Source organism: Eurytemora carolleeae, unplaced genomic scaffold (assembly GCF_000591075.1).
Source record: "Eurytemora carolleeae unplaced genomic scaffold, Eaff_2.0 scaffold25, whole genome shotgun sequence".
Taxonomy (NCBI): domain Eukaryota; kingdom Metazoa; phylum Arthropoda; class Copepoda; order Calanoida; family Temoridae; genus Eurytemora; species Eurytemora carolleeae.
In genome coordinates this window covers 447,033-460,278 of record NW_019396037.1, presented here as the reverse complement: position 1 = coordinate 460,278, position 13,246 = coordinate 447,033, and the positions used below count along the sequence as shown (strand labels likewise).

Genomic DNA, 13,246 nt, shown 5'->3' with positions numbered 1-13,246 from the left:
ACCTAGAGTAGATATAGATATGGTTTATAATATCAATAATAGGGACCTAGATATAGACATGGTTTATAATAGCAATAATAGGGACCTAGAGTAGATATAGACATGGTTTATAAAGAAAAAGATAGTTTTGTTAATTGCTTTGGATCGTTTTTTAAAAACTTTAAATAAAACTTTATAGATTTCAAAACTGTCTTAAGTTCGACTTTGTGTCGTTTTTGGTTCTTTTTTGACTTTTTTTGTTAGGGTCAAAAGTTGTTATAATGTAAGAACAATTTTGAAAACTATTGCTTTTGTTTTATAATGCCAAATTTGGACCTTGAAACGAAATATAGGGAAAAAAGATCCAAAATCGAAACAACGGAATGGATATCAGTATTACTAGATATTGACAAGGTTTATTGACAAAATTTACTGTTAGACCCAGCGGAAGTCGGTATAGTCATGTATAAAATTAATTAATTGTTCCTACCCCTTCTTGTGAGATGTTGTAGGCTAAGGGTTGGGTACAACCGTAGTCAGCAATACTTTGGTTCACATTCTAAAATTAAAATTGAAATGTAAAGAATTTTAGCAGCGGCTTAAATTTGAGACGCGGCTCAAATATGGTTGGTTCCACTTAAAATTGTATACAATTTTTTAAGATTTTAGCCGGCGTTCAATTGAAACCGGTTTTTGGAAGATTTTAGACGCGGCTCAAAATCATTAAATTCGGACTTAGGAATGGTTATATTCAGTTTTATTAGATCGCTTTATCATGGAAACTCCGGTTTTTTAAAAAACATTATTAACGACATTAAATGTCAATTGTCGATATAAACTAGAAAAATCCAACATCAAAGATTTTTTTCGCGACAACGTTACACAGTGTTCCAATATTGCAATTAATTGTTATCATGTTCAAATTTTACAATGTTACCATGCTACAATTGTTACCATGTTACAATTATTACTATGCTACAATTATTACCATGTTAGAGTTGTTACCATGTTACAAGTTTACAATTGTTACCAAGTTACAATTGTTACCATGTTACAATAAGGGTTTCCAACACAACACAAGTGGATTTTACTTGCTTACAATTGTGAACCCTGTAATTTCCGCGCAATTCCGCACAATTACGCGCAACGGAATTCCGCACAACTCCGCACAACGGAATTCCCAGTATATCACCTTAGATTGAAGTTTAGTTGCTACTCCGGCAGCATATTGAGCTCCACCACTACTAAACCTTCCAACCTCCTTCCTAATAATATGCAGGGTTAACTCACAAAGCATGATGGTAAGATTCACAGCGGTTACCTTAAAACCTATATCTATTCAATAATATTAAAGATATTGCTGTTTTTCTAGGTTTAATAGTGTTTACTGATGATAAGTCAATTTATTAATCAGTTTTTAAAAACTATAAACATTTATAATTCAAGCTTGTGAGGGTACCAGGGAATAATATATATAGAGAATCGGGCATTAACATTTTTACATGGAGGGTGAATATTTTCTTCTAACAAGAATAGTCTGAAGATAATAAACCAAATGATTTTTTAAAGAAAGAAACACAAGTACACAACTACTGCGACTGTGAACCAAGGATGTATGGGAAAAAGACTTCAGTGCCGTCTCTGAGTAAGCACTAAAGGAATTGAGTCTTTGCCACAAATTCAAATTTTATAATCCCTATATCTTGTAAACCTGATGGTGTAAACACTTGGTATTTCAAACTTAAATTATTTCATCTAAAAGAATTCATAGTTTAACATATTCAAGGTCTACGACATAGAGTCTAAAAGATATAGATATTTGGAAATCATAGTTTGGGGCAAAGACTCAAATCCTTTAATGGTTATTAATATAAAACATAAAATAATCACACTAGGGGAGCAGGGGGGGGGGGGTGACGGGGGTGTTTGACAAAAAAAGTTCTCAAAAAAGATTTCAATAATTTGACAAAATGTTAAGAATAATTTTCAGAATTTCAAAAATCTATTTCACATAACTAATTCAAATATTAATCTCATTAAACTGAACTTTTGAAGAGTTATTATAATTCCCTTTACTGTCAGTTTTCGCGGAACAGAACATGAGCTGAGAACTTTTAATTAAGAAAATTCAATTGAATCGAATCGAAAGAGTTGAGATTAAATTCAGTTTGTGGGAAGTAAAACTAATCTCTTAGTTTGGTTCAGTTAAACTAGACACGAGGTAAAATGACTAACTGACGGATTAGATCAGTTAAGTGTATTCGTAAGTTTTCAGTTCTATGCGCTATATTTAGGTTAAAGGAATTGAGTCTTTGCCACAAACTCTCATTTTCTAATCCCTATACCTTTGCATCCTAATGTCGTAGACCTTGATATTTCGAACTATGATGGCTGCTAGATCAAATAATGTAATTTTGAAAGATAATGGGGATAAGAAAGTTTGAGTTTGTGACACAGATTCAATTCTTATTATTTTAAATTAATAAACCTAAAATGTTACATAAGGTAATCGTTTTTTTTTTTAAATTTATTTAGATATATTTTCTAGCTCCAGATTATTTAGTAATTAATTGTCTCAGGGAATGTGGGGGCATTGAGGAACTAGGATATGTAGAATATCTCACACTTCCTGGTTCACCATATGGTTGAAAATCCTGGGTTATAGATTTACTCCAGGTCTACGCTATACTATTGACCAGTTTAACAATGCACTAGGAAAACTCACACGGAATTTAGGAAAAATAGTGCGTTTTTCAAATTCCTTATTATTTGGTTTAAATAAAAGATTGGCAAGGTAGAATAATCTCCACAGTATGTATTTTAAAAATCAAATAAAAAGAAATTGCCTTAATTTGGGGTTTACTGTAGTTTGTATCCGAAGACAGATTTAGAGAGAAGAAAATGTTTACAATTTATAAAGATTAAACTCTCAAATTTCTTGTTAGATTAAAAATTCTTTCTTCGCAGAATTGAAGAATTCAATTTAGATTTTAGATCTTCAAATATGTATAATCGATTCCACATTCCAGACCATCGTTCTTTGTCCATTGGTAATCAGGGTTTTAGTAAAATATATAAATAATACCTAACTATATATTGCGGCACTTCTAACATTTCTTTTCCTTGTTTTCTAAATCATTGATTTTTTAAATTTTGCAAAAATTAGTAAACAAAAATATTTTTAAAAAGTTTTAAAGTTTTTACCTTTCAGTGTGCAGAAGCTGTTGGTTCTGCTGGATATAACTAACATTGATATAAGCTGAGTAGAACTCTGTAACCCTGGTTGGTTCCTCATCAGGTTCCGCCTTTTCTCCGGGTACTGCCGGAGTAGGGAAGGAAACCTCTCCCTTTTCTGCCGGAACTTCAAGCATATCATCACTACCAGATTATCATATAAGGCATGAAATCTTCCCATGGTGGTTTCCAAAATATGCTGGAATATAACGAACAAAAAACATGTTGGTGTTTAAATATTATCGGTGAATGTACAACTTACTACAACAAAGTGCTAACTGTCTGTATTGGAATATTTTTAGTCATAGTTTAATCTCTCATTCAAAATCTGTTAAAAAGAGATTTTATATTTAATTATTTAAAATACATAATATAAAACAGCAAATACGAAAAATCTATATTTTAATGGTGAAAATGGGTTCTAAAATTAAGATTTTTGTACTTCTTACCAGGAACTTCAGTTCCCCGTGGGTGGTTTGATGAAAAATAAATGTTGTAACCGAAATATTAATAAACTTAAGATGTTTTGGAATGAATAAAATATACTGGCAGTATACAAAGTTAAGAAAAAACTAAACAGCATATTTATAATTCATCCAGATTTCTTTAATGTTGTTATAAAATGCTTCTAGATGCAATTAAACCCAAAAAAAACAATGTTTTAGAAAAAATATCCTGTAGGGTAAGACTGATTAGATTCTGATTTTGAGAGCATATATTTGGGGGAAAAAACCCTCGACCGTTTTGCCTCAAATTTTGATTGGGACACTCATTAGATCCGTGCAAGAATGCCCTTAGCTTGGTTTAAAAATTCTAGGTTTAATGGGTTGACTATCATTTCAGACAATTCAGGCTTCCTAATCTAGGAACCCAGTCCGATCATACAGATTTGCCTCAAATTTTGAATGTGACAGTGAACCCGTTAAAATACGGGAATAAACCTTGATTGGTTTTAAAATTCTCAAATAAGAGTCTAGACTTTTATAAAGAAAATTTAGTTTCCACTCAAAGCTGGATTCCCAAGCTAGTTTTTTATATGAATATTCCTTGTAAAGACCGGATGCTTGTTCTCTGAGTTAGGTTGAATATTGTTTAGTCCTGGTTCTGAGCTATGAGAGGATACGGAGCTGAACTGTCCGACGTAGAATCCAATACAAATAATTAACCTTAGCCAACTTAATCCAGGTTCCAATACCATATTAGATCTAAATATTTGGAAAATATTAAAAAAAAATTAAACTTCCGCAAGGACATATATCGTTTTATACATTCTCTCATTGTTTTTGCGTCCTCCTTGATTTCCTAATAGAAAACTGAAGAAGGGCACATAAAGATAATGCATGGACGCATGTGCTCTTATAAGAGCTTTTAATCAGGAAGCACTTGAAGTTCCTTACTATTACGAATAAGGAGGAGACTGGGGAAACGTTAAAAAAGTGCAATATTTGACAGAAAATGCAAGAAATTGAATTTAGTATCAAAGGAATTGAGTTTTTAACACAAACTATTCTTTTATAAACCTTAAATCTTTATAACCCAATGTCTTATACCTTTTATATATTTATGAATTCTGTTAGATTAAAAAGTCTAAGTGTGAACCATTAGGTTGCAAAGATATAATAATAAGAAAGTTTGAGTTTGAGGCAAAGACTAAATTCCTTTGGCTCTTTTTCTAACTTGGTCTAGTATAATTACGGATTATTTATCATGTAAACATCATGTTTCATGCTATGCATTCTTCAGGATAATAATTTGGTGATTTATCAAAATCTTTTGGGGGTTTTCTTTAAATCTTTTAGGATATTTTAAAAAATCAATGTATGTTCTATCTATACACAATAAGAATAATAATAATGTAATAATAATACACAAGACGTTCATAAATATGCTCCCTCCGGCCGGCCAAACGGCAGGACCGAAAGGGCTGAAATTTGTTTTGGATACTGGGGTTGACATACGCTAAAAAAGTTGAATATTTTTTTTCAAATTATTTTTTTAAAACTTTTTTATTTCCACGGGCAACGCCCGGCCCTTCTGCTATTTGTAAATATATATATGAAAGAAAATATTTCTACAGCAAGTTTATCATTTAATCTCACTTAATTCCCCTTTTGTTTAATATTTTTGAGCTGTATATTCTACAACATAGCATCTGCTTTAGTATAATACTACAATGATAAAGGATTGTCTCAACTTTAATAAGTTCGTGTAGAGAGTTCTTCTGAGGCCAGAATTAATGAATATAACGAAATAGTAGTTCAATGAGCTATTCATAGTTTAACTACTTGGTGATTTTCAATAATCTAACCTTGAATAATTTTACATTATTATCGCGCGATTATAAATATATATCTTAAAAAACGGGGAGTAAGGGTCTGAAGACTCGTATCCAATCGGATTTTCATAATTTCATTATTTCTACGTAAGATTTCCGATTCAATTAGAACAATTTTAGGCTTGTAAATCTAAAAATAAAAATTATAAAGGCTCCTAAAGTTTTCAACTGAAGTGAGTAAATTAAAGATAATCTCCAATTACAAGCAAGTCTGTAGAGTCTTATACAAAATTGTGCAAATGGAGATTATCTTTACATTTAAAAATGGTCTCAATCTTGAAAATCCGATTACAAACGAGTCTGTAGACCCTTATTCCCGTTTTTTTTAGATACCCTGTACATGCAAAGAAATTAAGTCCAGGGCTGATTTTCAAATCGCAATATTTTAGATTTGGAAGATTTGATAACTCTAAAATCCATAAAAATCATAGATAATCACAAACTTTAACAATAAACTGAATTTTCCCATCACATTAAAACAAATTTGATATTAATATCATTATAATATTTTTAAAAGCTAATTTTATTAAATATGTATACAATTTGCACAAGAGGAATTTTATTTTGTCCTCTTTGTTGTAAATTTATGCATAGGCTTTCAGTGCGCCTACCGATTTTTTCTCCAAAAACCTGTAGATAATAATAATAATAACATAAAAACATGAAAGTTAAGCGGGAGAATATGAGGTGCGTATAGAAACTAGAAAGGGCGGATTCAGAAAAAAATATTCTTAATTTTTATCGGAAACAAACGAAACGTACTTTTACAAAATCAAAAATAAACGACTTAAAAACTTGACGTAAATTGTTTCGAGAATAACTATAATTAGAGATAGTGAAAAGTAAAAAAATTCTGTGACACTGCACATTCATATAGGTCCTTGTACATCTTAAACCAATCTTATTGATCTAAAATTGTGAATCTTTTACATATATAAGGGAGAACTTCTACCATGGATTAAGGTTACCATACATCAGACAGTTGCAGTTACATCCCCTCAAGAATGTAATGTAAGGAAAGTTAATTGCAGTTGCGTATACTCTGCGTACATATTGAAACCAGTTCTCTCTGGGTGGAATTTGTAAACAAGAATAAATGCCTCATTGTTCGTTTAGTATCCGAGGAGGTTAAAAGCATTTAATTTTGATGATTTTGATAATTCACATAATAGTTTCCTATGATCAGAATATTTCATTGATTATCCGTCTTGTGTGTTTACATTACCGCCCAGTGACAGTACACTGCAGTACAAAAGGTGCGTACACCTCTTAAATAACTTTCCTTGCCTTAAATCCTTGCATCCCCTATTCTATATATATACGTATATATATATATACTCAATACTATATATATATATATATGTATGTATATGTATATGCTTTTGTGTACATTGTACAACGTACATGGTATTTTATGTACTTTACAGTGGAGAATCATTGTATATGTTTTTATACCTGTTAAAATAGAAATATGTCGAATGTTTTTGTACGGAATTGAGAAAAATATTTTCTTATTTATTTATTGGAAGAATCCGAGATATACGTCATACAATAATAAGAAGAGGAAATAATCTGCGACGACGCTTTAGATTTTTACAATTTTAATCTGAATTTATCCGTTCAGAACTGCAGGGAAGAAATACATTGATAAATAATTTCTATCGATGATCAGGTAAGACTTATTCTGTTTATCTCCTTTGCATCGTCGTTTAAAAAATTACATTACTGAACTAGCATTGGATTTACATTCATTGAGTCGAGATATAAAATTTTTGTTAAATATCACTATGGTGTTGATACCGTATTGTTGTGTGAGTATTGAGTAAGGAAGATTACAAGGTTAGGTTTGGTCTTAATCTCTCCTGAGTCTAAGATCAACTGGTCCAACCAGTCTCCTCCTTCTCCTGAACCGTACAGGCTCAACCAATCCGCTGCTCTGGGTATTAGACTATACACAGACATCCTTCATTTCCAGCCGTTTCTCTGGGTTTTATATTTAGATACTTGAAAGGGTTCCTTTATACGTCAGACAGGGTGCTTTTATCCGAAGGACAGGGTTTCTCTATCCAAAGGACAGGGCTCCTTTATCCAAAGGACAGGGTTCCTTTATCCTTATGACAGGGTTTCTTTATCCATAGGTCAGGGTCTTTTATCCCTCGGACAGGGTTCCTTTTCTATGAAGGAGAGGGTTCCTTTATCCGAAGGAAAGGGTTCCTTTATTCGAAGTCCTTTATCCGTGGAACAGGTTTCCTTGATCCATAGGACATGGTTTCTTTATTTGTCGGATAGGTTTTCTTCATTAGTCGGACAGGGCAGCTTGTGTCCGTGTTGGTATTGATAGCTATTATAGCTATGATAGCTTTATAATTATAATTTTATAATTGTATAAGTTTCCTTTTGTTTAATAAAGTATTTGAGAAGAAGGTATTGATAGCTAGTCCTCGTTAAAACATATAAACTGAGATCGTTCCCATTGGTTTGGCTTTGATCGATTAAGAACTTGTGTCCGTGTTGACATTGATAGCTGATGAATTGTGCCTGGATTGATGCAGTTCTGTACGAAGTTTAAAGAGTAAGGCATTTACTACAGACAGAGGTTCATAATTTATTTGATAGGGTTCCACAATTCATTAGAAGGGGTTCCTTCATTTATTTGACAGAGTTCCATAGTTCATTAGACAGGGTTCCATAATTCATTAGACAGGGTTCCATAATTCAGTAGACAGGGTTCCATAATTCATTAGACAGGGTTCCATAATTCATTAGACAAGGTTCCATAATTCATTAGACATGATTCCATAATTCAGTAGACAGGGTTCCATAATTCATTAGACAGGGTTCCTTTAATTCATTAGACAGGGTTCCTTTAATTATCAGACATGGTTCTGTAATTCATTGAACAGGGTTTCTTTATTCACTAGACAAGGTTCCTTTAATCATTGGACAGGGTTCCATAATTCATTGAACGGGTTCCTTTATTATTAGATGGGGTTCCATGATTCATTAGACAGGGTTCCATAATTCATTAGACAGGGTTTCATAATTTATTAGACAGGGTTCCATAATTCATTAGACAGGGTTCCATAATTCATAAGATAGGGTTCCATAATTTATTAGACAGGGTTCCATAATTCATTAGACAGGGTTTCATAATTCATTAGACAGGGTTTCATAATTCATTAGATAGTGTTCCATAATTCATTAGATAGAGTTCCATAATTCAGTAGACAGGGTTCCATAATTCATTAGACAGGGTTCCATAATTCATTAGACAGGGTTCCATAATACATTAGACTGCATGTGTTCCTATAAATAAATGTGCTGGGTGACTTAAATTTGCTTATTTGTGAATTGTGTTCCAAAAATACATTGGTTGATTCCTTCATAGAAAAACAAACATTTTGATAATCTTGTATTCATTACATTTGCAATTCATTTAATTTATTAATAACTCATGAATTCCTTGACCGATTCGCCTCAAATGTTGGTTGGTTAACTCGGTAAAACTACGAAAATGGTTTTAGTTCTGAGTTAATAACACTTTGACTTTAAACATTAAAAATGAAAACTACAGGAATAAAAATACTTGATATTTAATATTCTTCTTCTAAAACACTTGTAAATGAAGCATTAAAAAAAGTGTCCGCAAAAGTCTGGAAGATTTCTCACATCAACCTAGTTTACTGTTAACAACGGTTGATTTCATGTATAGGGACGACTGTAAAGGAGCTAGAGCATGCTGTATACATACACATACATATACAAGCTGACTTTAATCAGGCAAAACTGGACAGTACCCTAGGAAAGTTTATGTGAGCATGATGCTTATTGCTAACTATAGATCAATATGGAACCCAGCTTTGTCTTGCAACTTAACTTTCCCTAAAAAGTCCATCCACTTATACGTAAGAATTTCAAACAAGTGTACTTTTGTTACTCACTTTTTTGAACCAAAGAAGAAAAATACAACTCCTCAGATAATTCCAAATAATTCTCTTTATATTTTATTTTTATAAGTTATTGAAATGAAGTAGAAAATTTACTTTTCAAATCATCTGTTGAAGGTTTGTGGATTTACTGCGTTCCATTTATAATTATGTTTTATCTGCTCGGCAGTGAAGAAAAAAAATATTTTATTCTTTCAATTGTGTGCAGTAAATAAAAATTTAAAAATATTCGGAGTCCCTCGCACGCATCGATACCAAAATTACCTAAGTACACAAAAACACCCAAATTTTGTACGCACAGCAGACAGGAACCCTAGCTAGCCTACAGCATATAGGAACCCTAGCTAAAGCAGATAGGAACCCTAGCTACAGCAGATAGGAACCCTAGCTAGCTAGCCTACAGCAGATAGGAACCCTAGCTACAGCAGATAGGAACCCTAGCTACAGCAGATAGGAACCCTAGCTACAGCAGATAGGAACCCTAGCTAAAGCAGATAGGAACCCTAGCTACAGCAGATAGGAACCCTAGCTAGCCTACAGCAGATAGGATCCCTAGCTACAGCAGATAGGAACCCTAGCTAGCCTACAGCAGATAGGAACCCTAACTAGCCTACAGCAGATAGGAACCCTAGCTACAGCAGATAGGAACCCTAGCTAGCCTACAGCAGATAGGAACCCTAGCTACAGCAGATGGGAACCCTAGCTACAGCAGATAGGAACCCTAGCTATCCTACAGCAGAAAGGAACCCTAGCTAGCCTACAGCAGATAGGTACCCTAGCTAGACTACAGCAGATAGGAACCCTAGCTAGCCTACAGCAGATAGGAACCCTAGCTACAGCAGATAGGAACCCTAGCTAGCCTACAGCAAATAGGAACCCTAGCTACCTACAGCAGATAGGAACCCTAGCTAGTCTACAGCAGATAGGAACCCTAGCTACCTACAGTAGATAGGAACCCTAGCTACAGCAGATAGGAATCCTAGCTACCTACAGCAGATAGGAACCCTAGCTACAGCAGATAGGAACCCTAGCTACCTACAGCAGATAGAAACCCTAGCTACCTACAGCAGAAAGGAACCCTAGTTAGCCTACAGCAGATAGGAACCCTAGCTACCTACAGCAGAAAGGAACCCTAGCTAGCTTACAGCAGATAGGAACCCTAGCTACAGCAGATAGGAAACCTAGCTACCTACAGCAGATAGGAACCCTAGCTACAGCAGATAGGAACCCTAGCTACATACAGCAGATAGGAACCCTAGCTACCTACAGCAGATAGGAACCCTAGCTACAGCAGATAGGAACCATAGCAACCTACAGCAGATAGGAACCATAGCTACCTACAACAGAAAGGAACCCTAGCTACCTACAGCAGATAGGAACCCTAGCTACCTACAGCAGAAAGGAACCCTAGCTACCTACAGCAGAAAGGAACCCTAGCTACAAATCCTTAAATTTCCGTACTGAATTGCTCTCTTAACCGTACTGCATTGTTGTCTTTGGAAGGTGGGGGAGAAGGAGAGGAAGGAATGGAAGGGGGGGGGAGAAGGAGATGAAAGAATGGAAGGTTGGAGAGAAGTAATGAAGAAAAAACTTGTTTTTGACATAAAAATGCAAAGGTTAAAACAGCAATGCAGTATAAATTTAAGGATTTGTAGCTAGCGCTCTTAACTGCTGAGCGTACAAAATTTTGGTGTGTTTGTGTATTTAGGTATTTCGGTAATTAGGTATTTAGGTATCGATGCCCTCGCACTTTCAGAATCGTTTTCTGATCACAAATAGATCTGTAACAGAAAGAGGAACGAATAAATCAAGGAAAGATATTCTACTTTATTGTTTCCGAAACTATCATTGTAGACTATATAGGGTTATGTTTCAATCATTATTCTGCAAAAGCGCTTCGTGCTCTCGTTCTTTAACGTTTGCTTTTATTACTACTAAATACCGTTGGTATGCTTATCTACATCACAACAAATTAGATAGAAGGAGAAGATTAAAGGAACTGATAACTCGCCACAATCTCCAATTTTCCAATCCTTACGTCGTTACTTCTCAATTTCGTAGAGGTAAATAGTCTACGTTTGAAATATCAAACCATCAGGTTGCAAAAATATCAGGATTAGAAAATTTAAGTTTATGCCAACAACTCAGTTTCTTTATTCAATATTAATGGTGCAATTATGTGACCTAGAAGCTTTTCTAGTTTTGATTTTACGACAGAGATAAGAGAGTTACAGAGATCGCTTAACACCTATGCAATGCGATATTTTTCACAACATCTTCTATTGTGTACAAGTACTGTACACGACCAATCAGGAGACAACTGTATTCAGGGATATTTAAGAATCCTTTGAATAGGAAATGCAAAATCTTTAAAAATAGACATTATGTTTTATGTTTAAAATAAATTGGAGTATTTATTTAAAAGTTGTAAAACTTAACCCCTGAATGCAACAAATGGCCGTGAGATGTCAGTCAAAAAACATTACATGGAACATGGCGTGCCAGGACACTATAGGCCTGCTCATCCTATCCAGGTAGAGTGTATGAGCAGTCTGTGTAGTATGTGTTTTAGGTACAAGTATGAGATTAGCAGGTTTATCTTATTATGTACTACAATATCTTTTAAAGGGAGTGTTCGCGAAAAATGAAAGGGGGTATTAATTAAGCCTATACCCCCTTTCATTTTTCGCGACCACTCCCTTTAATAACGCTTTAATAAAAGAAGAATTTAATATTGAAAACATCTAAGATTTCAATTATACTTTCAATTTACCTTAGTTTAACGTGATTTATGCAACGTGCCAGGGGCGTATTCAAGAATTTGCCAGGGGTAGGGGGGGCTCATAAAATTGTTTCTGTCTAGGGGGATCTTAGCACGTCCGTTAGGGCCCAATTTCACTGACCAAGGGGGGGCAGAGCCCCCATAGCCCCTCCTGAAAACGCCTCTGCAACGTGCAAATATTCTCACATTTAAAAAAAAATTTCAATATAAAACTGATAAACAGAAATATCAGGTTCAAACTTTTCTACATATTGCTCCTAAACTGACAATAATATTTTCTACATATTGCTCCTAAACTGACAATAATATTTTCTACATATTGCTCATAAACTGACAATAATATTTTCTACATATTGCTCCTAAACTGACAATAATATTTTCTAGTATAACCAAATATATAAACAAGGGACTGTTAGCATAAATTGTACTCTACATTTTATTTAAGCAGCTGTATGTTTGTGTTTTCTAACGTAGTATTCAATTATATATCAGTTTAATTTTTCTAATTCAAAGTTTACTCACTTTTTTACATGAATCCTAAAAATAAATTCGATTTAATTTTATTTAAAAAATGAAAATCTTTACATTTGAAATTACGCTTTACAGTCCCTTTAATATAGTGTAAAATGTATTTACAAGTGGGCCTTCAAGTACAGAGTGGCATTTCTGATCTACATCGATACCATGTAAACCTTTCTCTGATTCAGGATAAATTAAATAGATATCCTTCATGCTAAATAGTGAACAGTTTCAATCCTGGTTTCTTTTTAAGGGAACTTGCAGATTTATTTTGTAAAGACATTGATGCAAATTAACAGAATTCAACACTTTTTTAGTTAGAAAACGATAATATCTCTTGTTACTCAGGTTTAAAGGATATCATTGTGAGTAGACAAGTCACTCTTTAAATGAGGGATCCCGTATGTATAGAAATTGCGTCTACAGTTTCTGATAAAATATTTGTTTACA

At 33.7% G+C, this 13,246-nt stretch overlaps 1 protein-coding gene across 1 annotated transcript; it reads right to left on the bottom strand.

The window, feature by feature from the left end:
• Window positions 1-46: 46 nt before the first annotated feature.
• On the bottom strand, window positions 47-7,405 carry LOC111699362 (uncharacterized). The gene is made up of 7 exons (XM_023470030.1): window positions 7,349-7,405; window positions 4,260-4,418; window positions 3,184-3,357; window positions 3,065-3,109; window positions 1,172-1,244; window positions 470-538; window positions 47-85 (listed from the first exon to the last, which is right to left on the bottom strand). Exons 2-7 carry the CDS (start codon window positions 4,409-4,411, stop codon window positions 47-49), a joined length of 552 nt encoding a protein of 183 aa, XP_023325798.1. The 5' UTR covers window positions 4,412-4,418; window positions 7,349-7,405.
• Window positions 7,406-13,246: the final 5,841 nt, after the last annotated feature.

Coding starts and splice junctions, on each gene's coding strand:
- LOC111699362 (XM_023470030.1), bottom strand. CDS start 4,411: ATGGTATTGGAACCTGGATTAAGTTGGCTAAGGTTAATTATTTGTATT. Junction 3,358..4,259: donor AAGCATCCGGTCTTTACAAG/GAATATTCATAT, acceptor ATAATCTGGTAG/TGATGATATGCTTGAAGTTC. Junction 86..469: donor ACAACATCTCACAAGAAGGG/GTAGGAACAATT, acceptor TATCTACTCTAG/GTCCCTATTATTGCTATTAT.